The following is a 26,149-nucleotide window of genomic DNA, read 5'->3' as shown; positions in this document are numbered from 1 at the left end:
GATCGGTTATGTTTGTGCCCGTCAGCTTAGAAAATATATGCAAGGGTAGGTTTCAATTTGTTATGCTTGTACTTCAATTCATTGCCAAACAATTTTGTATTATCCTCTTTAAATTATTGACTAATTCAAATGACTTTTTTTTGTGGACATCAAGTAATGCAACCTATATACTCTTACAACAAGCATGTCTATTTATTTGGTATTCCCTGGACCCGCTAACTTTCAAGTCTACACGTAACAAATCTATGACTGGTGCTATTTATAATATATTAAAGAACAATAATCAATACTCTTCTCCAAGAATACATACTACTCAACCATGATGCTCGACTTCAGTTTACCATTTTTTTGGCACTCCTCTTCTCCACCTCCATCACCAGCACAAAACCATATATACCCACTGATCGCTTCTTCCTCAACTGCGGTTCATCCACCTCTTCAAACTCCAAATCCGACCAGAGATATTGGGTCGGTGACGAACATTCCAAATTTATGCCTTCCAACTTCATCACCACCTCCTTCACATCCACCCCGGACATTCTACATTCTTCACTCCATGATATTATCCCTTACAACACCGCAAGAATTTTTAACACTTCTCCATTTACCTATACATTTCCTGTCTTACAAGACCCCAAATTCCTCCGTTTACATTTCTATCCTACCATTTACTCCAACCACAACACCCAGCAATCTTTTCTCTCGGTATCATCCAATGGCTACTCTCTTTTAACCAACTTTAGTGCTTTCCATGCCCTTGGAACCGATACACGAGTCCTCAAAGAATTCCTCATCTATGTAAAAGATGCCAAAACCCTCAAAGTTACCTTTACACCCTCACCCAATTCACATGCCTTCATCAATGGTATTGAAATCGTTTCATTGCCTGACGATCTGTATTATACGTCCAAGAGCCTGAACTACGTTCGACTAGTTAACAAGCCAGTTTTTGATAACCTAACGGCACTTGAAAATGTTTACAGGCTAAACATGGGTGGGGGACAAATATCCGTTCAAGATGATACAGGTATGTACAGGTCATGGGATCCAGATTATATCTATATATATGGAGCTCTAATTGGGTTACCACCAGCTTCTCAAATTCCGATCATGTATACCAAGGAGACACCTTATTATACCGCACCTGGGGCAATTTATAAAACCCAGAGAAGTATGGGCAAACAGTTTGGCAAGTACAATTTGACATGGTTACTTCCTGTTGATTCTGGGTTTCATTACATGCTCCGACTCCATTTTTGCAACATTATACCACAATACAACAAATCGAGTCAAGTTGTTTTTAAGATCTTCATTAATAATCAAAGTGTTGAAGACGAGGTTGATCTATTCAACTGGACTCAAGGTAGTGGGTATCCAGTATTCAAGGATTACATTGTGTTTAGCAATGACCCAAATGGCAATCGAAGCAAGCAAGATTTGTGGTTAGTGATGCATCCTAACTTCGAATCCAAGCTGTATCATGATGCTTATTTAAATGGTTTAGAAGTCTTCAAGCTTAGTGCGGATAAAAATCTTGCTAGCCCAAACCCAAAACTTAGTTCCACAACCACACAAACAGGGCAAACACCAACCGTAAAAGGTAACAAGAACAAACCTTCATATCCCGAGATAACGGGAGGAATTGGTGGAGCCTTAGTCTTGTTCTTTATTTTAATTTTTATAGTCGTATGGCAACGAAGGGGAGCCAAAAACTGTGGTTCTGCCAAGGAGAGGTCATCAGATCCATGTCGTCGTTTTTCACTTAAAGAACTGAAAGCAGCTACATATGAATTTAGTGACAATTGTGTCATAGGCAACACAGGGTTTGATAAAGTATACAAAGGAAACATGGACAATGCTACAACCATAGTTGCAATTAAGCGGCTCGACTCATCATCCAGACAAGGTTTTCAAGAATTTCGTACAGAAATCGAGATGTTGTCTAAACTACGCCATGCCCAACTAGTGTCCCTGATTGGATATTGTGATGATGAGGGAGAGATGATATTGGTGTATGATTACATGGCACACGGGACTCTACGAGAGCATCTCTACAACATAGACAGGCCTCCTCTGTCATGGAAAACACGTATGGAAATTTGCATTGGCGTAGCCAAAGGGTTGCATTATCTCCACTCTGGTGGAATGCGTGCAATAATTCATGGTGATGTCAAGTATACAAATATATTACTGGATAAGAATTGGGTTGCTAAGCTGTCTGATTTTGGCCTGTCAAAGCTTGGCTCCGAATATCAGTTAGAATCACATGTTAACACAGTGGAGAAGGATAGTTTGGGGTATGTTGATCCTGAATACTGTTGGACACAACAACTCACAAAGAAGTCTGATGTGTACTCATTTGGAGTGGTTCTTTTGGAAGTGTTGTGTGCAAGACCTGTTATCGATGCAGGGTTGAACGATGAACAAGCTGGTTTGGCAGAATGGGGAAAGATTTGCTATCAAAAGGGAACCTTTCAAGAAATTATTGATCCAAAACTAAGTGGTGAGATCGCACCTGAGTGTTTGAAGAATTTCGGATATGTAGCAAATAAATGCTTGCATGAGGAAGGGAGTGAGCGACCTGCAATGGAGGAGGTTGTTTGGCGTCTGGAGTTTGCGTTGCAACTACAAGAAGATGCTGAGCAAATGGATGGTCTTGAGACAATAGCAAAAAATCAAGAGCTTTCGATTATTATGTAAAATTATAGAAAGAACTTAGTAAAAAGAGTTCCAACTTTACATAACACAACTAGGTTAGTCATGGTTTATATATTTTTTATTAAACAGGGTTTGCCTTCTGAAGAAACACTAACCAGACCCCGGGCAGATTACGGGTAACCTGGGGGTTAGATAGATGTTTCCCACGAGGGGTTAGACCCAGAGAAGATGGTTCTTCTGATAACCTGCAAAACAGACACCGTGAGCTTGTCACTGAGAAGGGGGGGGGTTCCTCCTTGTGACCACCCTCCGGCGTGAGAATCAGACTAGATTGCTCTTTAAATATAAATGTATATTAAGAGATTGCTAGAGCAGATATCAGGTATAATATGATGATAATATGGTAAGATATGATAAGATGAGATGGTCATACCATTTGTGGTATTTATAGCCGAAGGTAGGTTTCCAAGGAGGTGTGGCCTGCTGAATAGTAATCTTGTTCAACCAACAGTGGCCTACGCACGTGTCCTGCTGGTAGTTGGTGGGTAGGCAGCGGCTGATAGTGACCAGGCCTGCTGTATACTATTCCTTTTCCACCAACTGCCGGCTATGCACGTGGTATGACAGGAGTTGGTGAGTAGGCAGCGGCTAATAGTGACATACAGTACAGGAGCATGCTGCTCGCCATACTGTTGTCAATAAGCTGTCGTATCATTAGTCAGATCTTTTGCCCATACCTCGTCAGGTACAGTACAGAAGATCTTCCCGTATCGTACGGACTGGCTTATTTGGGCGGGAGTATTCCCCCTCCCGCCCTTGTGCGGGATTGTTCCCGGCTTTGCTCATTCCTTCAGGTGACACTAAGTGATTGAGAGCTAAGTGCCTTGTGCGTGTAGCCTTGCTGCGCGGGTGGCCTTCCCTGATGGCTTGTATCCGAAGCTGCGAGAACAGGCGGAGTCCTTCACCATTGGGAGGCATTTCCTGCGGGAACAGCTTGCGTACTGCGCGTAAGGACGTCACGTCTCTGAGCATGGTTGGTCCTTCGGATCCAGTTGGTTTCTGCGCAGACGTCCCTCTTCAAAGTGAGTCTTGCGGGTCCAACTGGGCTCTGCTGGGACCTACCTCTTCAAGTCCCCCCAGTCCAATGTTCTTCTCATGAGTGTTTAATAAAGTGAGGTGAACTTTTGGACTTAAGCAAAGGGTTTTGAAAAGGGTAAGGTTTTCCATGGGGATTCTTCCCGCGGAAGTCCTTGTCACTTGCAGAAATTCCCGAGTTTCCTGCTTGATCTTTGGGTATGATGCGGGTAGGTCTGTAACCTCCTCGCAAGTCAGGAGCGTTGAGTCCCACTTGTGTGGATTCTCCATGAGGTTTTGGTAGTTTTGAACATAGTGATCAATTATGTTAAAACCACCAATTCCATCCTGGAGCTTCAAACAACGTAGTTCTCGACGTTCCCGCTATGCGGGGATGTTATTTCTTTTTCCGCAAGCATTGCCCAGAAGATCCTTCTTGGTTTCAATTCCCAGCGGAGCGCTAGGTATGTGAAGGGTTTTGCCTTAACACTGTACCCGCGCTCGTCTTACGGTTACTTTACTTCCAAGGTATTCCTGGCGTCAATTCCCTGCGGGTGCTAGGTATGTGAAGGGTTTTGCCTTAACACTGTACCCGTACCCGTCTTATAGTTACTTGGTTGCCGAGGTATACTTGGCTTCAATTCCCTGCGGGTGCTAGGTATGTGAAGGGTTTTGCCTTAACACTGTACCCGCATCCGTCTTACGGTTACTTGGTTGCCAAGTTATTCTTGGCTTCAATTCCCTGCGTGTGCTAGGTATGTGAAGGGTTTTGCCTTAACACTGTACCCGCATTCGTCTTACGGTTACTTGGTTGCCAAGTTATTCTTGGCTTCAATTCCCTGCGTGTGCTAGGTATGTGAAGGGTTTTGCCTTAACACTGTACCCGCATCCGTCTTACGGTTACTTGTTTGCCAAGGTAAGGGGTATTTTCCCGCTTACTTTTGAATCTTTTTGAATTTTTGAAATTCAAAAGGTTGGTGAAAGGATAAGAACAGTCCAAACCTCTGAAACGTCGTGCGACGGTTTCTTCTGACTGTGTCAGAACGTGCAGGAAGTTATGGTGACGTGACAGTACATGGTCATTCCAGACGCTTTTTCAGGCGCGTGGGCGCGATTTTTCGGGCGCGTGGCCGCGAAATTAATGGTACGCGTCCTTTCAACAACTGTTGCCAGCTTGCTTTTTGCCACGTGTCATAGTTTCATTGCACCTTCGATTTCTCTCTCTTCCGCATTAAATGCATCGCATTAATTGCGATTAGTATATAAAGGGGGAGAGGGTTCTTTGTAATTCACACCTTTCACTTTTCTCTTCATCTTTAGAACGATTTCCGGCGAATACTCATCTTTCAGTCGAGCATTCTCTTGAAATCGTTTTCTTCTTTCTTTTGCAAGATGTCTCGTGATCTCGAATCTACAGCCGATGACAAGAGTACTGCTGGCGAGTGCCAGTGTGCTCTGCCTGTCGATCTGTACCAGTACGTCATCAGGAAGTTCATGCTCGAGTCTCTCGAGCCTGAGTTTCCTGAACCCCATCAGACTGTGTACGATGCCCCCAGAGGCATGATCGGGGTATATGCTGCATTCTTTGTTTATGGGAATCTTAGGTTCCCATTGACAAAGTTTGTTTACCGTGTCCTTGAGAGGCACGGTGTGCACCTGACCGAGTTGCACCCGATGGCGATTGCCAAGATTCGGCACTTCGAGTGGGTGTGCCGGATTCTGGGCATTGAGCCCTATGTTGACCGCCTGATGACCTTCTACACTTGGAGGTGCATCCAGGGGTGGTATACGTTGATAACCCGGATAAAGGGTTTGAAGATTTGCGCAACCGAGCGCAGTCTTCGCGCGTGGAAGCGGGAGTTCTTCTACATCTCCGCTCGCGCCATCCCCCTTGCCATGAAATTCAAGAACGGGCAAGCCCTTCCCAGCCTTCACGCCTCCAACTACGAGGAGGCGGAATGGTTTTCGAAGATATCCCGAGTCCAATCTCCGGTTTACCGGTTTGCGGAGTCCGGGATGGTGATGCTGGGGATGAGCCGGGTGTGGAAGGAGGCGGATGCGCGAAAGATTCCGATCGTCCTCGAATACGGTTCGAACTCTGTTCCTTACGGTATGCTTTGTTTCTTTTTGTTGATTCTGAATTTCTTCTAACTTTTTTCCTGTTTATTTCAGAGGGGAACGACTTGCAGTCGCTCCTAAACCCGCGGGAGGCTGACGGTCCCGCTCGGATGGGTACTCGCGCTCTAGACGAGAACGAGTTGCCCATCCTAGAACAAACTGCGGATCGGTTCGTGGAGGTCTACCCGCTAGGCTACGAGATCCTGAGCGCCAGGCGGCCAGGTAAGGCGCTATTCAACCCTCGACCCCTCAATGTTGAAACCTCTGCTGGAATTCCTCTAATCGTATGTTCTGATGAGGAATCCGCAGATGGTCCTCCGTTGGTGCGGAAGAAGAAGGCTGCCGGCGGGAAGGGAAAGGAGAAGGTGGCCTCCACTGCCGATCCGGCGCCTCGGTCTGATTCGGAGACCGAGAGCGAAGAGGTGGCGGGGAATCCCGGTGGTGATAAGACCACCGCTCCGGAGGCTGCGACTGTCACCTCCGGAGAGCCCAAGAAGAAGACGGTAACCGGCGCAAAGAGGCCGGCTCCATCGGGTTCGTCCCCGCCTCTCCGTACCTTTAGGCTCAAGAAAACCCGTAGGTACAAACTTCCTTTATCTTTTAACTTCATAGTTTAATATCGTTTAACACTTATCTTCTTTACGCAGGCGTGGATGTTGACGCATTCCAGGGTGGAGCGCAGAGGAGTACCTTTCCGCCAATGACGGTAGGCTTGGTCAGCCTACCTGAGGCGACGACCCAGGCGCCTGCGCCTGCTTCCGCTGGCTCAGTTGCTCACTCCTTTGAGCCGACTGTCCCAGCTGAGATGACGTCACCCGCCGGCTGTGAGTGCGATTTTTACTGCATCTTTCACCGAGCCGGCGGTTACTTTTGCTGCGGATTCCGCGGCGGCGACAGCGGCGGCTGCTACCATGCCCCCGTCATCGGCAACGACGGCCGATCCATCAGGTACGCATGGGGCTTCTCGCCAATCTCTGCCACCTTCCCATCTGCCTGACCTCTTGGATGGATTTCCCTTGGGTTCAGGTGATGGGTTCGGCGGCTATCGGCCTGTTATTGACCCTACAGGTGCGTAGGGTTCTTTTGGCCCTTTTCATATTTTTTTTTTTTTTTATATATCATCTTTTCCTAACTGCTTTATGTTTTTTGCAGTGTCGGATTCCAATGAAGTGTATGTTCCACGATGGAACATTCGCCGAGGAACAACCCTTCGCACCCCTGTGGAGTGCGTGGAGTGGGCTCGTCACGCTGCTCCCAGTGGTGCGTTGGGGGAAGCCATGGCTAGCTACCAGGATGGTAGGCTAAGCAATGAGCTTCGGGTTCTCCTTGCCCGGATGCAGCCGCGCGTCGAGCTGCTTTGTCGTGAAAACGACAAGTTAAAAGCAGCTCGCGTTAAAGAAGTAGCTCAGGCGCGGGCTGTCCGGGAGGAGAACCAAAGACTTACCGCAGTGGCTGCGGAGAAGGAGAAGGCCTTCAAGGCCCTCGAGGTTGAAGTTCAGGCCCGGCTCGAGGCCCGTTCCAAGGCTGCCCAAGCTGTTAATGAACAGCTTCGGCTGGCTAAGGAAACTGCAAGGAACGCAACCGAGAGGGCCACCAAGGCTGAAGCTGTTGCTGAGCCTCTACTCATGGAGAATGAAGAGCTTAAAGCCAAATTAGAGGCTCTCCAGCAGGCTCATGATGCCTTGGCGATGGAAGACGCCAAAAAGCTCCAGGAGATCTTGGACCAGAGGGGGGTGCTTGACCATACTGAGCGGAAGCTAAAGGGCGTCGAAGAGGCTGCGGCTAAAGAAGTGTTGCTTGCCAACCTCAACAAGAGTGAAGCCGAACGCGCCCGTAACGAAGCTCAAGCTGCCCTCCAAGAAGCTCTGGTTGCCAAGGAATGGCTTCTTCGAGAAGCGTTGTCTCAGGTAAGCTTTTCATGTCTTTACGCTTTTCTTTGTAAATAGAAAAGGTTTTTGACACTTGTATATTTTCTTTTGTAGGTTGTGCATCGAGTCTTCACTGAGACATCTTATGACGATGCTATGAGCGCAGCCCTCAACGCTTCTCACGAGGATGGGGAAAAGGCCGGTTTCCTGCTTGGTCTAGGGTTCATTGAGAAAGGCATTCCGCCTTCCAACTTCCCTTTATTCGATGTAGATACTGAAGCTGTATACGACCAAGCAGTGAATCAGTATGCCGCCTTCCCGCATCTGGTGGTGGAGAAGGTGAACCAAGTTGCTGCTGCTGATGATGGGCTAGCTATCCTTAAAGCTTTCCTTGAACTGCCACGCTCTACTGATGGTGCTGGTCCAAGTGGAAGTGGCCCTGAAGCCTGATCCTGAAGATCCCTTCCCACTGCTAGGATAGATTTAGTTTGTATAGATTTATTTTCTTGTAGGCGGGTAGTTACCCGGCCATTCTTGTAATGAATCATTATGAAATATAAATCTTTGTGCGGGTAAGACCGTTATTTTCTCTGGATTCCTTGCTAAACGTTATATGACTTGCATACTTTAGTTTAAACTAGCAATTTTCCAAGTGTTTAGAATAAGTTAACCTTTGAACGTGGTAGATAATAGGTTGAAGTTTTGCTTCCTCTTTCGTGATTGTGCGGGTAGGACCGTCACTTGCACTTAGTAGGATGGCTAAACTTTACCATCTGACCTGCGTGTAGGTTTTCCTCATCTTTTTTGAAATTTCTAAGTGTTTAGGATAAGTTAACCTTTGAACGTGGTAGATAATAGGTTGAAGTTTTGCTTCCTCTTTCGTGATTGTGCGGGTAGGACCGTCACTTGCACTTAGTAGGATGGCTTAACTTTACCTATATCTGACCTGCGTGTAGGTTTTTCTCATCCTTTTGTTAGAAATTTTCTTGAATAACCGTTCGCCGCGCAGTTGTCAATAGGTTAGTGTTCAGTTTCCTCTCATGATTCATGCGGATAGACCGGCACTTTCATTTAATGGGATGACTGAACTTTTCCCCTTCGACTGATCTGCGTGAAGGTTTGCCGTTTTTTGGGTTTATGCGGGTTTTGCCGCCTTCCCCATGCAACGACTTTCCACGTAATTATGCGGTGAAAACCGGCATATTAGTGTAATAAATTAACCGTTCGACGCGCGGTTGTTAATAGGTTAGTGTTCAGTTTCCTCTATCATGATTCATGCGGATAGACCGGCACTTTCATTTAGTAGGATGACTGAACTTTTCCCCTTCAACTGACCTGCGTGAAGGTTTGCCGTTTTTTGGGTTTATGCGGGTTTTGCCGCCTTCCCCATGCAACGACTTTCACACTTATGTATGCGGTGAAGACCGTCATCAGTGTTGATAGTTCATAAAGTATAAATGTAAAATCATTAGCGTCGATGTTCTAAGGAGAATCATTTCCATTAGAAGTGGCTCTTGGCCTTTTCTTTACAAATTTGGAATTGATTTACATGCAAACTGTGTAAATGAGCTCCCTTCCATGTTGTTGGGATGGGAGTGCCATCGAGCCGATACGCACCTGGTTCGGGATCTCGTTCTTTACGCAGCATGTAGTCTCCTCATTAAAGCTGGAATTTTTATTCGTGTTTTCCCCAGCTGGGGTTCTACACGCATCAGCCTGCTCAGCGTTCATTGCGCCACGAGGTGCGCGAGCGTCCCATCTCTGACAAATGCTTCGACCATGTCCTTTACGTCTATGCATTCTTCGGTGTTGTGGCCTTTTGTCCTGTGAAAGTCACAGTATTTGCTCCGATCAGCATTGTGACGATGTCGGATTATTGGAGGCTTTGGCCATGGGAGCTCCTCAGTGGCGAATATCTCGGTGACGCTTTTGGTGAGCGGCGTCCATCTGGAGTTCTTGTTTGACTGTACGTTATCCCTTCCGCCTAACCGATGTTGCAAGCCGGATGAGGTGTCAAAGTTTACCCTTGAGTGCCAAATGCCTAGCTTTCGCTTTTTGTTTAATCGGGTGGTAAGGACGTTGTCTTCCCTTGTTTTCTGGGTGTAGAGGTTTGTGCTCTGTGGGAGATCTCTACCCAGTTGCTTCTCCGTTTCCGCAAAGCGTTTAGCTGCTGTCATTATGGCATCCCATGTGGATGGCATGCCATCTTTACCCGTTAAGGTGCGGATGAGCTCTGGGTCGTTCGCGCCCTGAATAAAAGCAGCGCGAACAAGATCTTCGCTAATGTTAACCAGACTTAGCTTCTTCGAGTTGAAGCGAGTGATGAAGTCTAGCAAAGATTCATCTTCCTCTCGAATGCATTTGAGGATTGTCCATTGCTCCTCGGTATACTTTCTTTGCTGGCTGAAGTGTTGGCTAAACTTCTGTTGGAAGTCTGCCCAGTCGTAGATGTGGTTGACCGGTAGACGATCGAACCACGCTCTAGCAGCCCCAACAAGCGTCATTTGGAACATGTAACACCACGTAGGTTCCGTCCAACTACTGACGGTTGCCCCCGCTATGAATCTGTTCAAATGATCATCTGGGTCAGATATACCATCATATGTGCCTATGCTGGACATTTGTTTGGCACTTCTTGGGCAATTGCTTCCGCAATGTCCCTTGCAAATTTGGACGTTCCCGCATTTGCAGCGTTTGGTCTGAATGTTTTGGAGAAGTCACGTGGACTTCCACCTGTGTTTTTTGGTTTGAAGGCTTCTCCAAAATGCCTTCTCGGTTGGGAGTCCGTTTCCTTACGCTTCCCTTTTGCCCTATGGCAAGGGTTCGCGTCGGAGTCGGATTCCTCCGAGTCATCGTCCAAATATTCTTCGAATTCGTCGGCCTGTTGGACGGAACGCAAGCGTTCGTCCAACTCAGCTTGGAATTCCTTTTGTCGTGCCTCCGCCCATGCCTTAACTTCATCGAGAGTTTGGCGGGGGAGTCTTGTTCGTTTCTCAAACTGGGTATCGGTGAATCCCAGTGAGCGATTATTTACTGCACTTGCCCCAGCTTGTGTAACTGGGGTAGTGTTCGTAAAATTTACTTCACTTGCCCCGGCTTGGGTAACCGGGGTAGTGTTTGTAAAGACTGTGTAGCCGGTATTCCCCCCAGTAGCTGGGGTTGTGGTTACCGGAGTTTCTTTAACCATCTTTCCAGAAGTTTGAAAAAACTGGAGAAAAATGTTCTTGCTTTATGCACGGATGGCGCCAATGAAGAAACACTAACCAGACCCCGGGCAGATTACGGGTAACCTGGGGGTTAGATAGATGTTTCCCACGAGGGGTTAGACCCAGAGAAGATGGTTCTTCTGATAACCTGCAAAACAGACACCGTGAGCTTGTTACTGAGAAGGGGGGGGTTCCTCCTTGTGACCATCCTCCGGCGTGAGAATCAGACTAGATTGCTCTTTAAATATAAATGTATATTAAGAGATTGCTAGAGCAGATATCAGGTATAATATGATGATAATATGGTAAGATATGATAAGATGAGATGGTCATACCATTTGTGGTATTTATAGCCGAAGGTAGGTTTCCAAGGAGGTGTGGCCTGCTGAATAGTAATCTTGTTCAACCAACAGTGGCCTACGCACGTGTCCTGCTGGTAGTTGGTAGGTAGGCAGCGGCTGATAGTGACCAGGCCTGCTGTATACTATTCCTTTTCCACCAACTGCCGGCTATGCACGTGGTATGACAGGAGTTGGTGAGTAGGCAGCGGCTAATAGTGACATAAAGTACAGGAGCATGATGCTCGCCATACTGTTGTCAATAAGCTGTCGTATCATTAGTCAGATCTTTTGCCCATACCTCGTCAGGTACAGTACAAAAGATCTTCCCGTATCGTACGGACTGGCTTATTTGGGCGGGAGTATTCCCCCTCCCGCCCTTGTGCGGGATTGTTCCCGGCTTTGCTCATTCCTTCAGGTGACACTGAGTGATTGAGAGCTAAGTGCCTTGTGCGTGTAGCCTTGCTGCGCGAGTGGCCTTCCCTGATGGCTTGTATCCGAAGCTGCGGGAACAGGCGGAGTCCTTCACCATTGGGAGGCATTTCCTGCGGGAACAGCTTGCGTACTGCGCGTAAGGACGTCACGTCTCTGAGCATGGTTGGTCCTGCGGATCCAGTTGGTTTCTGCGCAGACGTCCCTCTTCAAGGTGAGTCTTGCGGGTCCAACTGGGCTCTGCTGGGACCTACCTCTTCACCTTCTGTTTTCAGTGAATCCCGGATATATAACAGCATTTGCATTATTATCCAACAAAACTTTTTGACTGCATAAGGATAAGGAAGAACAATATCAAAACACAGGAAAATTAATATAAGCAAGTCTTAAGAAATCAATATTCATATGCAATGTCAAAGTATTACCTGATTTGCCACGCATTACAAATTGAACTACATAGAACACCAAAGTGAAAGATTTACATCTCGATACAAGAAATGATAAACGATAATTATGTCGGAAATTTAGTCGAAATGGAACGAATGATTGCATTCTTTTCCCAAATTAATTCCGGTTTGCGCGGAAGATCCTGAATCCAAACGAGCAGTCTCCATGCCTCGATCAAATTCTAACACATGTACAATCAAAAGGATTCCGAACAAGGATACTGGATAGCCTATCACGAAGAGTAGGAACTCGATCAGTTGTAGTATCTATAAAGATCGGTGGCGTCTTGACCGTGGTCAAACGATGGCTAGGCATGATGACAAAAGCTTCGCCTAAGAGCTATGACTGAGTCAGCCAAAGCAACGACTTGGCGGCACGTGGCAGCAATTTTTCTCTTCCAAATAATAAATTAAAGAATAAAACTAAATAAATAAAAACAACTTTTAACGAACTAATGACGGGGAATAACAAAATAAAGCTAAAGAAATTACAAAGGATAATAACTTTTGTGAATGAGGAAATAAACAAAATATATATGTATAAAAGGTTTCCCCGTAGGGTAAGAATTTTTTCGATTAATACAAAAAATTAGATATAACACAAGAAAAATAGAGAAAATCAATGGAGCACTAAAAGACAACCGTAGTTGACCCAAACCAAAACAGAGAGAAAAAAGAAAAAAAGAAACAACTAGTTGTAAAAACCGCAACGGCGGTCTGTGGTAGATCATAATCTATGTGATGACAGACTGACAGTAGGCCGTAGTCCACTTCGGATAATTCAAAAGCAGCGGCAGTTGGGTAGTGTAGTAAAATATATTCGTGTGTACAAACGTCCCGGCGATAGAACGAGAACCGGAAGAATAAGAGAAAGAAATGTTTAGGGTTTGGAAAAGAAAAGATAAGAAATTTATTTTCACTCTTGAGTTTTTTCATTAAAAGAAAAAAAAATGAATGAAAAGAACTTTTTTCCCTTTAAAACTTTCTCGTATTTGACATGATTGTGAAGGAAAGTTCATAACTCATTACAATCTTACTAATTTATCATATCTCAATTTTCCTTTTCCATGTTGCTATGAGAAATTAATTGTAAAGTTATAATTTTTTCCCTATCTTTTCCTTCCAATATAACTCAAAAATATAATTAACACTTTCTTTTCTTTTATTTTTACTTGAGAATTACTTTTAAGTATATAATTTTTTTTCATTTCTTCCCCTATCCATTCTTATCATTTATTTTTCTGTGTATTTTAAACCCGAGAATACAGTGTAAGGCTTTAATACCATGTAAAATAATGAAAACTCTGTAAGGTGTAATTTATTATTTATAACCTATATCTTACAATACTAATAAAAGAAAATGTTGAAGCTTAGGTGTTAAGTCTATATTTCTTCTAATTTCTAATCTCTCATCTCATTCATACTAGATATTCATGGGTCATGGGTCAAAATCATTTTGTCAGTTGGGTTACAACATAGTGTGGATTTTATTCATCATTGAGTTAAGCGCCTTTTCATACCCGGGGTTTGACCAATTATACAACTTTAGTACATTTTTTAAATTTCATGCAAATAAACACCTAACGTTTTCAAAATCATCCTATTTTAGTAGTTTTTGTTAACCTTTGATTTTTCCATTAGGGATAAAATATTTTTTTTCTCTCTTTTACTTAACCATTTAGTCAAAAATAAATAAGTCAAACTACTTCAATAAAAAAAACAAACCGAACCACTATTTTTAACAAAAAAAACGAACCGAACCACTTTTTACACAAAAAAATAAACGTACTGAACTACTCTTTTAACAAAAATAAACGAACCGAACTACTTGAAAAAAACAAACAAACCGAACCTCTTTTTTTAACAAATATAAATGAACCGAGCCACCTTTTTTTAGCAAAAATGAACGAACTAATCCACTTTTTGTAACAAAAAAATAAACAAACAATGGCAGTTGACTCTTCATTATTTAAAGATTTGCAAATTTCACATTTATAATCACATTTAAAAACAATTGATTTTTTTTAACGGCCAACTAAGTAACGCCGGGTACTCCGTACGCGACCTCCATTGGCTAAAGGTAGCCCAGGCCAGCCACTAGTCCGGACGAACGGAGCCCCTAGCGGTCCACCTGTTGAGGGATTTCACCGGATAAAACCCGACCCCCACGCCCGCCAAACGGCACGACAACGAGAAGCCAGTAAAACCGGGTGAGATCATGACTCAAACCCTAGCAAGCCAGGGTCATCCCTCATATCTCCCATATAAATTGGTAACAGTGAGGTTTGAACCCCCTACCTCTCACTAGTAAAGTGAGTGCTCTACCATTGAGCCACATCATGCTAAATATAATCAATTATTGGGTTGATGGTTCGTTTTCAACATTATAGAAAATATATATTTAGGTTTGCAATTATTTTTTTTAATGACATTATAATCTAGATTATTGTCTATACACATTAATTATTATCTTTTAAATATTTATACACGAGAAATTATTTTAAGTTCAAATTTTCCATCATGTGTAGTACACATGATGAAATATGGAAAGATGCATTTCATATGTCGTGAACTGAAAAAAAAAATATAATTTATAAGTCTTACTTTGTCATTAAATTGATTCATAAGTATTTTGATAATCACAATTGATATAACGACCTTATTTATTTATCACTTGACAAATCACGTGTAATACATGGGTTCAAAAGCTAGTATACTTATATAGGAACACAATGAGATATATACAAGGAAACATAATCAAATACAATCTCCTAATTAAGGTAGCAGTATAATAATCAGACTCCAATAATATTCTCTCTAATATTACCATGCAGTTACAGGGGTAGGAAATCAAATGCTTAGACCGGAGCGCAAAGCTTGTGAAGATACTCTATCGCGTGCCACGTAGAGCAGGAACTCGATGGATTGTAGGATCTAAGAAGATCGGTGGCATCATGAACGTGGTCAAACGATGGCTATGCAAGATGACAAAAGCTTCGTCTGCGACAACAGGAGCTATAACTGAGTTGATCAAATCAACGACTTGGCGACACGTGATGACAATTTTTCTCTTCCAAAGAATAGTACTAAAGAATAAGAATTTATAAATAAAAATTATTTTTAACGAACCAATGATGGAGGAAAAATAAAAATAAAAGCTAAAGAAATTACAAAGGAAAATAACTTATTTGAAAGAAGTAAATAAAATATTTATACAAGGTTTTTCGCAGGATAAGAATTTTCTCACCCAAAACAAAAGAAATAGAGAAAATACAGGAAAACCATAGAAAATCAAAGGAGCACTAAAAGACAACCGTGGTTGACCCTTGACCAAAACATATAGAAAACAAATAATAAAAAGGAAATAGCTAGTTGTAAAAATCAGTGTTTTGAAACCCGGCCCGGCCTGGCCGGTCGGACCGGGACCCGGTCTCAAAACCTGGCCGGGTAAGGGTATTTGACCTGTTTTCTAAAAACCCGGCCGGTTTTCACTTTTTACGGTCGACCCGGACCCGGTGACCCGGCGGGTCAACCGGTAAGCTCAGTTCAACGTGCTTTTAAGCTTTTATTATATTTAAAAATCAAGATCTATCTAACCCTAAATACATCATTCGCCATCTCCTTGTTTTGCTGCACATACACATAGTCGTCAGTTGCTACCGGAGATGGTATGAACTTGAATAGGCACCTGAGATGAGTAATCGAATCTTGAACAATCGGTTGCCTATCATTGCTTCACGGAATGGGAATGTTCAAGAACAATAGAGAAAAATAGATGTGAAGAAACCATAGAGAAAAATAGATGTGAAGAAACCATTGGTTGTCAATATTTGCTCAAGATGTGAAGAAACCAAGCAGCCAACATCTTTTAGACTCCACCCTAAACAAACCCTATCCCCTCTTTTTAACTATTATTATTATAAAATTGGACCTCATCACAAAATAATAGCCCAACACTTTTCTAGCTATTGAATTAAAACTGGGCCATACTTGGGCTTACATAATCCGTATATAGGAATCTGAATTTGGAAAATTATTATGCTTAATTTTGTAGGATTTCAATTTATTTATATAAATATATATATAATATATTATTTATGGGTCATTCGGGTCAAACATCGGTCCGCCCTCCCGGGTCGGTCCGACCTTTAACCCGGTAAAGTGTCCGGGTTGACGTCCGGGCCGGGTCTGAAAACATTGGTAAAAATCGCAACGGTGGTGTTGGTAGGTCGTAATCTATATGGTGGTGGCAGATCTATAATTTGAAAACGGCAGGGGTAGGTTAAAGCGTAGTAAACTATATTTGTATGTACAAACGTCTCTGGGGTAGAACGAGAACAAGAAGAATAAGAGAAAGAAACCTACATGTCATAATCTAAGACTTTGGTACCATGCATGTAGAATAATGAATTCAATGAAATAAATACAAGTAAACATAATCAAATTCAATCTCCTAATTACGATAACCGTATAATAATCAAACTCTAATAATATATTCTATAATATATTAAATTTATGTCTTAAGTTTCTATATGAATTTTGCGAGTTAACACTCCGCGACACGTGTGCATGGCTTAGCATTTCCACATCTATTATGTGTGTGGCTTAACAACCTTATCGCAACACGTATCATTATTCATATCTATAGTTTTTGTTATTAAATACATGTCTATATCTTTTATAACATAGATATATGTGTCCATATTATCATTCAGGCCATCTCCGAGAAAACAAAAAATGATTCATGTCGGGGGCGAAAATTTTTGGGCGTTAAGTAAAATAAGTATTTTGTTGGGTTTAAACAATTTAATTTTTATCTAGGTTTACTTGGTTATAATTTGGGTTGTGTAAAAACTTTTTATAAAAATATGATTAAACATATCTCAAATTAGACTGAAAAACCAATAACCTTTTGATTAGAAGTAATACCCCTTTGACATTAGACCAAGTTAGTAGTTATGTAATTGAGTTTAAACATTAAATATACATATTGTATTTAATAAAAATAGATATAAATTTTTTTGCAAAAATTCAGGCCTATCGAGATGTCGGGCGTGTGGCCGTCGACCACCCTGCCACCCCCAAGGGCCGACCCTGTTATCATTATCGGCATTTGTTTTAAAGTTTTTCGTTTGTATATCCTTTATAAGTTCACATTTAACTTTTGTTTTACAAGTTAACGTATGTGCGTGATTCAATATTTTTACCTCTATTTTTTTTATGCGGGTCTTAAAAACTAGTTTGTTTTTAAATAATTTAAGATCATAATATTTTGATGAGAAATCTGCATTTTGTCTCCCTGGTTTATATCGTCGTTCGACGGGTTAACCACTGAAAAAGATTTTGCGAACTTTGGACCACTGTGAAATTTGGGCGGGTCAGTCTGTGCCCATCCGTTAAATATTTTCGTTAAAGGCTGTCGAGTTGAAGGGTATTTTAGACTTTTTACAAATATAAATTTGGCCGGTCACATCTGTGCCCCTCTGTTAGTTATTTTTTTTAAAAGCTTGAAAAAACCAGCTTACCAGGAAAAATGACAGTCCGACCACCGGTTATTATCTTCTTCCTCCTTCCTCCATACTCTTCCCCCTTCTCCATATCTCCTTCCTCCCTCTTTCCTTCCTTCGTTTCTTACCCAACACCATCACCTACATTTTCCCCACAATTTCCCCATTATCTATATATATACACCACACCATCACCCATCACCAACACCATCACCATCACCGCCATAAACAACACCATCACCGACGCCATCTCCATCACCATCACCGACGCCATCTCCATCGCAATCTCCATCTCCATCACCAACACCGACCCACGCCGTCACCACCGACGCCGAGCCGCCATCCCCATCCACATCCGACACCGTCATCCACCGCCGTACAATGATTTTCGTGTTCGTTATTCGGTTCAACAGTTTAATCGGAGTCCCACTTGCATTGAGTCTCTGAATCCGGTTTCGGATTCGGAGAGTTTCCGTCCATGTTGTTGTTAATGTCGCCGGTCAAGCCCGGTTGGCGTTCCGTAGAACGTAGAATATCGACCCGCTTCTCCTACCGTAGTGTTCGGGGTCGGGGTCGGCGCGTAAAATCCCGAAGATTATAATTCGGGTGTTTTGATATATGTGTTTATGTATTGTGTTTATGTTTTGTGTATGTGTTTATGTGTTTATGTATTGTGTAATATATATAAAAGAATGGTTGTGTTCATTGTGTGTTCGGGCTCGGGTTTGGGGATAACTAAAAAACGAGTCGGTTCGGTGTTTTCGGGCGTATAGTTTACTAGAAAACGACCCATTTTGTCGTTTTTGAGCTAAAATTACAACAAAAAGTGACCCGTTTTGTCGTTTTTGAGCTAAAATTACAATAAAAACGACCCGTTTCGTCATTTTTGAGTTAAAATTACAATAAAAAACGACCCCCGTTTTGTCGTTTTTGAGCTAAAATTACAATAAAAAACGACCCGTTTCGTCGATTTTGAGCTAAAATTACAATAAAAAACGAGCCGTTTCGTCGTTTTTGAACGATAAGTTCACTAAAAAACGAGCCGTTTCGTCGTTTTTGAACGAAAACTTTACTAAAAAACGAGCCGTTTCATCGTTTTTGAACCAAAAATTTACTAAAAAACGGCCCGTTTCGTTGTTTTCGGATGAAAAGTTTACTAAAAAACAAGCGGTTTCGTCGTTTTTTTGTGAAAAGTTTACTAAAAAACAAGCGGTTTCGTCGTTTTTTAGTGAAAAGTTTACTAAAAAACTAGTAGTTTCGTCGTTTTTGAACGAAAAGTTTACTATAAAACGGTCCGTTTCGGCGTTTTTGAACCAAAAGTTTACTAAAAAATGAGCCGTTTCGTCGTTTTTGAACGAAAAGTCTACTAAAAAACGAGCCGTTTCGTCGTTTTCGGACGATAAGTTTACTAAAAAACGAGCCGTTTCATCGCTAAAAAAACGTTTAAAAAAGGGACCAACTCGTTTGATTTTTTAGAAAAAAATGGCCGTTTAAAAAAAACGATCCTTGTAATATACAGAATATATACAGCATATATATACATAATATATATCTATATACAGAATATCTATATACAGACTATATATGTACAGAATATATATATATATAAGAAACATGCATATATATAGTTTCAATTCAAATGCTTAATATATATTACATATTGTGTCAATCAATCAATCAATCATACCCAGTGAAGTCCCACCAACAGCAAAGCTATAGGTAGGGTCTGGGGAGGGTGGGATGTAGGCACACCGTACCTCTATCCAAAGGGATAAAGAGGTGGCTTCAAGAGAGACCCTCAACTCTAAAGTCCATATGTATGAAGCAATATAAAGGAAATCAAAGTTTAACAGTAATAATAATAATAATAATAATAATAATAATAATATATATGAAAAGAATATACTAATACTATGTATATGGGAAGAATAATACTAATAGTATTATTAATACTAATACTAATACTATAAATGTGACCAAAATAAGGTAAATAGAAGCCCTAAGGAATTCCTTTCTCACTAAAAATCCTTAACTTTAATTCTACTTCTCTATGAATTCTTATCCTCAACCATGTCCTCAGAAAGGTTTAAGTCTATCAAATCATGCTTAATCCTCTCATCCCACGTCAGTTTAGGTCGTCCTCTACCCCTCCTCCCTTCTATAGTAATGTTTTCTATGGTTCTAACAGGATTCGTCGGCTGTCTTCTCTTCACATGTCCAAACCATCTCAATCTCCCCTCTCTTATCTTTTCTGCTATGTTCGCCACCCCTAATCTCTCTCGAAACACAACGTTTCTTATTCGGTCTAACCTTGTGTGCCCACATATCCAACGTAGCATTCTCATTTCTGCTACCTCCATCTTCCGCACTTGTGCCTTCTTGATAGCCCAACAATCCGATCCATATAACATTGCAGGTCTAACCGCAACCCTATAAAATTTTCCCTTTAGTTTAGATGGGAAACTCTTGTCGCACAGTATACATGTGGCTGCTTTCCATTTACACCATTCTACCTGAACTCGATGGGTTACATCACTGTCTAATTCCCCATCGCTCTGAACAAATGATCCTAGATACTTGAACTTCGTTACATATTGTGTAGTTTTATTAAATGTTAGTTCAGTTAAATTGGTTGGTCTTGTGTGTTATTAAACTAGTGGTCGGAGGTTCGAACCCCGCCATTTACACGAATTCTTGGTATTTAGTTTTAGGATTAATTATAGGCTCAGGGGTAAAACGGTAAATTCAACGTTTTTTGTCAGTCAACTCATAGTCAACTGACGGCAAGGAGACAGACTGACCCGCCAAAATATCACAATGGTCCAAAGTTCGCAAAATCTTTTTCAGTGGTTAACCCGTCGAACGACGATATAAACCAGGGAGACAAAATGCGGATTTCTCTATTTTGATATACTAAAGATTAAAAAGTGAAAAGAAAAGAAAAGATAAAAATACGCGGAGAAAGAAACATAAATGATAAATCCCGAAAGGCCCACACGTAATTACCAGGGTGAGCTGGTTTTGCACTGTCCAAATAAAATTGAAAAAGATTCAAAAGAATCATGAAGCACCATCTCACACGCAAACAAATCTCGAAAAGGTGTGTCATGAACTAATGGTTTTTGACTTGACTAAGTTAAAGACATAAAACGCCATAAAAATAATATTGTTCCATTTTATCTTATTTATATTCATAATTTTTATAAACGAAATTGTCAAACATATAAATTGGTTAAAGGTAGATTGAAAGAAAACCAAATAAATAAAAGTGTTACCATCTTTCTCTATCTATGCGTTTGAAATGGTAAAAGTTCTAGCTATTTGGTTTTCTTTGTTTCTTTTTTTGAACGGCCAACTAACGCCGTATACTTCGTACGCGGCCCCCATTGGCTAAAGGTAGTCCGAGCCGGTCACTAGTCCGGACGGACGGAGCCCCTAGCGGTCCACCTATTGAGGGATTCACCGGATAAAACCCGAACCCCACGCCCGTCAAACGGTAAGACAGCGAGGAGCCGGTAAAACCGGGTGAGAACAGGACTCGAACCCTTGCAAGCCAGGGTCATCCCTCATATCTCCCATATCTCCCATATTTGGTTTTCATTTTCAGTTTTCATTGATTATATTTTATTTCTAGCAAATTATGTATTTTATTTGCCTGGTTTATTTAGATATAAGTTTTATATTATGAAGATAGTTATATCCAAATTAATGTACGGATAATCGAATTCAGATACATTATCAATTTCATCATGAGTATAACATGATAAAACAAAATTGGTAACTAAATAATAGATTATTCCTAATATAACAACTATATCAATATAAGCGGGATTAGTTATCACCGTTATCTCTGGTTTTTTAAGCTTGCTATAATAATAGAATCCTGAGAATGCTGAAATATCAGATTATAACAAGACAATATATTTCCTAACTTGGTTTTCTAACAAGGTTGGTTTTGGTTATCAACAATGCGTATCCTTACACAAAGCTGTAAACTTTAATTTATAATGAACTTAGTATAAAAATATGTAAAAAGAAAAAAAAATCTTTATAATCCAGTTACTATTAAAAAAAGGAAATGATTGCATTTGAACACCCACAATACTGAGTTTAAAAATGTAGTCACATAAGCATTTGTATTCTTGTCCGTGCTTTGCCCCCTGTTTGCTTTTCTTTCTTTGAACGACATTCTTTTAACAACCACCCATAGCATGCGTCCGAGCATATTTTATAAACTGACATACTCCCCCCTCATAATCAAAACCAGTTTAAAAAAAACACTCTTATCTCTCCAACTCCTCTATATTCTCTCTCCCCCTCTCACATAGCTCCTGGTTGCACAAAACAACCTATAAATTTATGCTTTTAGTTCTAAAATTTATACTTAAAAAAAGACCCATCTTTGGCAATGTTGGTAGAAAATAATAGTTTAAACTCAAAAAAAACATCACATCTTGTACAGCACTTATCTAGGGAGCTGACTGTCCAATTTATTATTATAAGTTCCCACTCACTTTTCAAGACCCTTTTTATTATTACAACATCTTTCTGCCTTCATCACTTGTTCCAAGTTTGAACAATTCACCACCCCCACCCCATTATTAATTAACAATCCAATAACCAAATCTTCTAATTAATGGATTGCTTCAGATCATCCCTCAAACCATTCTCTGTTTCCGCCATTATTATCGCCATATTTCTTTCTTCACTTCTATTCACATGCACAGGTTTCCACTAATACTTTTTTTTTTTATTATTATTATTATTATTATTACTACTATTATTTCATCGGTGGATTGTTTGAGTCTTTGAGGGTTCTAATGACCATTCTGATCGAATTGGTTTTGGGGTTTTTATAATTGCTTGTTTGATCCGAGCGTTTTTGAGTCAATGTTTTGTGTTTACTAGTTTTGTTGACTGGTGGGTGTGAAAGATTTTTAAAGTTTTAATCTTTGATGAATGTGATGGTGATTTGTTGATCAAATTGGTTTTAGGGTTTTGAAAATTGAATAACGTTTTCATCTTTTTGGGGTTTTTGGGTTCAGAGGCTCTGTTTTACTAATGGGTTTTTAATATTTTAAAGATTGATGAATTAAGTGATGAAAATTGATTTTTTTTATTGTTTTTTTTTTGATAATTTTAGTGTCATGTTTTGTATAAATTTGTATTGTATATGAGGATCAGTAAATGTCTAGATTGATCAAAAACCCTAATGTATATGCTTGATTATCTAGAATGATAGAACAAAGAACAGTTAAGTTACTATCTTTTTTTTAGTTGACTTCACTCAGTCAAGATTGATCAGTCAATGGTTTCCAAAGAATAGAAGTCTTTTAATCATTTTTGCAATAGTAGCTTAATGCGTAGTCATCTTTCATTTGAAGTATCCATCTTGATGATCATTAATCGGACCTTGGTGTTCTTTACTTGCAGAAGCCTATGATGCACTTGATCCCAACGGAAACATCACTATCAAATGGGACATTATTAGTTGGACCCCGGATGGATATGTTGTAAGTCTCATACTCGAGTTCTTTTAGACCACTAATATAAATAAAACTTATAATTTTAAGTTCAATAACAAAAGTTACCTTTTTTCCGGTTTCTACGGGTTTGGTTAGCTTATTAAAGTTGGTTCGGTTCAGTTTTTTGGGTTTTTGGTACTTGCAAAACCTTAGCCAAACAGGAAATTCGGTTTTTAAAAAACCATAAAAATAACCAAACCATCGTTTTATGTTGGGTCAGGTTATTTCGGTTATTTCAGTTTTATGCACACCCCTACGTACTAATAACACAAAAAGGTAAGAAAACTATGATATGATCATTAACGAACCCAAAACGTCTAAGAATTGAGTGAAATTCACATTTTGTCTATAATTTTCTATGTTCTTAGGGTGCAAGAACATAAAGTCATTAAATTTATAAGTTTTGAACACCTCTATTAGTTAACTAAGTTATTTAATTTATAACATGTGTAGGCTGTTGTTACAATGTACAACTTCCAACAATACCGCCACATTTCACCGCCAGGGTGGACCCTCGGGTGGACCTGGGCTAAGAAAGAGGTAATATGGAGCATGGTGGGCGGTGAAGCCACGGATCAAGGAGATTGTTCAAAGTACAAAACCACACCGCCACATTGTTGCAAGAAAACACCTTCTATTGTTGATTTATTACCCGGGACTCCTTACAATCAGCAAATAGCAAATTGTTGTAAAGGTGGAGTTATAAACTCGTGGGCCCAAGAGCCCAACAATTACGGGAGCTCGTTTCAGCTTAGTGTTGGGTCAGCCGGAACCAGTAACAAGACGGTTAAACCGCCCAAGAATTTTACATTGCTTGCACCGGGTCCCGGGTATACATGTGGGCCTGCTGTTGTTGGTAAACCGACAAAGTTTATAAGTCCAGATGGAAGAAGAGTGACTCAAGCTATGAGTGAGTATTAGTAATAATGCTAAATTATATTTTACTAGGGGTCTCAATTGCGTCGGGTTGGTGGATTAACGGGTGCGGGTAATAATGCATAAAATCGAGTATCCTGAGCATGGCCCATTTAACACATTTATCCAAACATATCAAATGGATTGGCGGGTAATAATCAAGAAACAAACATGTTGGTGGGTTGTAAGAAAATGGGTTAAATAGCTTTCTGGGTTGACCTGTTTTGTTAAACAGGGCAACCGGAACACAACCCGTTTGACCCATTTATCTAAGTGTGTCAGACGGGTTGGTGGGTAACAATCAAGAAATAAACGTGTTAATCAAGTTGTTGGGTTGTATAAAAATGGGTTAAACAGGTCATAAGTGGGTTGGCGAATTGACCTGTTTAGTTAAACTGATCAACCTGTGAATACGATCCGTTTAGTTAAACATGTCAACCCGAACACGACCGTTTAATTAAACAAGTCAACCCGTACACGATCCATTCTCTTAAATGGGTTAGATACTTAGATATGTCAACCCAAACCTGATTGTTTATGTGTCGTGTCTTGGTCATGTTTGGAATTGCCATAACTAATTTTTACCCGTGGTGCGCAGTGACGTGGAATGTTACGTGCACATATTCTCAGTTTCTAGCTCAGAAAATCCCCACTTGTTGTGTGTCACTCTCATCATTTTACAACGATACTATTGTGCCATGCCCAACATGCACTTGTGGATGCCAAAACAATGATACTCACCCCGGAAGTTGTGTGAAGTATGTTTTAGTTTTTGTGCTTCCATTTTAACAACATTTAGGGTAAACTACAGTTTTCATCTTTTATGCATGTGCTAACTTGCAGATCGTCTCTTTTAACTTCCAAAAAAAAATCCTTAATATGTTACACTTTTCGTCATTTTAATAACTCTTTTCAAAAGTAATTATTTTGTTATTACAACTTAAGGATAAAATGTGTAATTTTGTAGTAAAAGAAAAAAGAAAAGAATTGTAAAATTTACATATTTTGTCACAGATTGTTCATCTTTAAAATACTAACTGAAAAGGTTAACAAAGTTAGTGAAAAGAACGAACAACATGTGAGCTTTAGGGACATTTTTTCTACTTATTAGAGTTGAGGACACGATATGCAAGTTACCCCATTCATAAATGAGGAAAACTATTATTTACCCCAATATTTATCATTGTAACTAGTTTTTATTCAAATTGTATTGGCTGTTTTGTAGCGCAAACTCACCATATCTAGCTTCAGTTGTTAATGGGCCCGGTAAGAACAGCTTAACACCCCTAGTTCAGTGCACCAAGCATATGTGCCCGATTCGTGTTCATTGGCACGTGAAGCTTAACTACAAGGATTATTGGCGGGTCAAAGTCACGATTACTAATTTTAATTACCGGATGAATTACTCACAATGGAATTTAGTTGTACAACACCCGAATTTTGATAACCTTACTCAAATTTTCAGCTTTAACTACAAACCGTTGACTCCTTACTCTTCTATAAGTAAGTAATTATTTCTTGGTGATTAATTGACAACTAATGCTTAAGTTTAAAACACGTCTAATGGTGATTTGTAACTTATTTATCTACAGATGATACTGGTATGCTATGGGGCGTTAAATTCTACAACGATTTTCTTAACCAAGCGGGACCGATGGGGAACGTTCAATCAGAATTACTCTTCCGAAAAGATAAATCAACTTTTACATTTGATAAAGGCTGGGCTTTCCCGCGTAGAGTTTATTTTAACGGTGACAACTGTGTAATGCCACCACCAGACGCGTATCCACATCTCCCAAATGCTAGTCCGCGGGTCAAACAGTCAATGTTCGTTTTCTTCATAACATATTTCACCTTCTTCTTCCTCTTTTGAGTAACTAGCCGAGGTTCGTTTTCATCATGCAACATTTTGTATAGTAATATATGAACTTTGTTCTAGTAGAAAGTAACAACTTTTTGTTCTTTGCTTGTAATATTATTATATATTATATAATAATCAAATTTTGAACTTCTTTCGGTAACATATACAAAATTTTGTAGTACACTGTCACATGATACACGC

General features: G+C 40.6%; 1 protein-coding gene and 1 pseudogene across 1 annotated transcript; both read left to right on the top strand.

The window, feature by feature from the left end:
* Positions 1-256: 256 nt before the first annotated feature.
* Positions 257-2,761, top strand: LOC143557009 (receptor-like protein kinase FERONIA pseudogene; annotated as a pseudogene).
* A 19,428-nt stretch (positions 2,762-22,189) lies between these two features.
* On the top strand, positions 22,190-26,144 carry LOC143557011 (COBRA-like protein 1). Its single transcript, XM_077046187.1, has 6 exons — positions 22,190-22,374; positions 23,081-23,160; positions 23,626-24,082; positions 24,686-24,845; positions 25,313-25,590; positions 25,680-26,144. The coding sequence occupies exons 1-6, from the start codon at positions 22,284-22,286 to the stop codon at positions 25,958-25,960; spliced, it is 1,347 nt and encodes a 448-aa protein (XP_076902302.1). The 5' UTR covers positions 22,190-22,283; the 3' UTR covers positions 25,961-26,144.
* The last annotated feature ends 5 nt before the right edge of the window (positions 26,145-26,149 follow it).

Source organism: Bidens hawaiensis, unplaced genomic scaffold (assembly GCF_021521415.1).
Source record: "Bidens hawaiensis isolate Kalapana, Puna unplaced genomic scaffold, B.hawaiensis_p1.1 tig00018769_1, whole genome shotgun sequence".
Taxonomy (NCBI): Eukaryota; Viridiplantae; Streptophyta; class Magnoliopsida; order Asterales; family Asteraceae; genus Bidens; species Bidens hawaiensis.
This window is presented reverse-complemented; position numbering and strand designations above follow the sequence as displayed.

Coding starts and splice junctions, on each gene's coding strand:
- LOC143557011 (XM_077046187.1), top strand. CDS start 22,284: ATGGATTGCTTCAGATCATCCCTCAAACCATTCTCTGTTTCCGCCATT. Junction 23,161..23,625: donor GGACCCCGGATGGATATGTT/GTAAGTCTCATA, acceptor TAACATGTGTAG/GCTGTTGTTACAATGTACAA. Junction 24,083..24,685: donor AAGAGTGACTCAAGCTATGA/GTGAGTATTAGT, acceptor CGTGGTGCGCAG/TGACGTGGAATGTTACGTGC.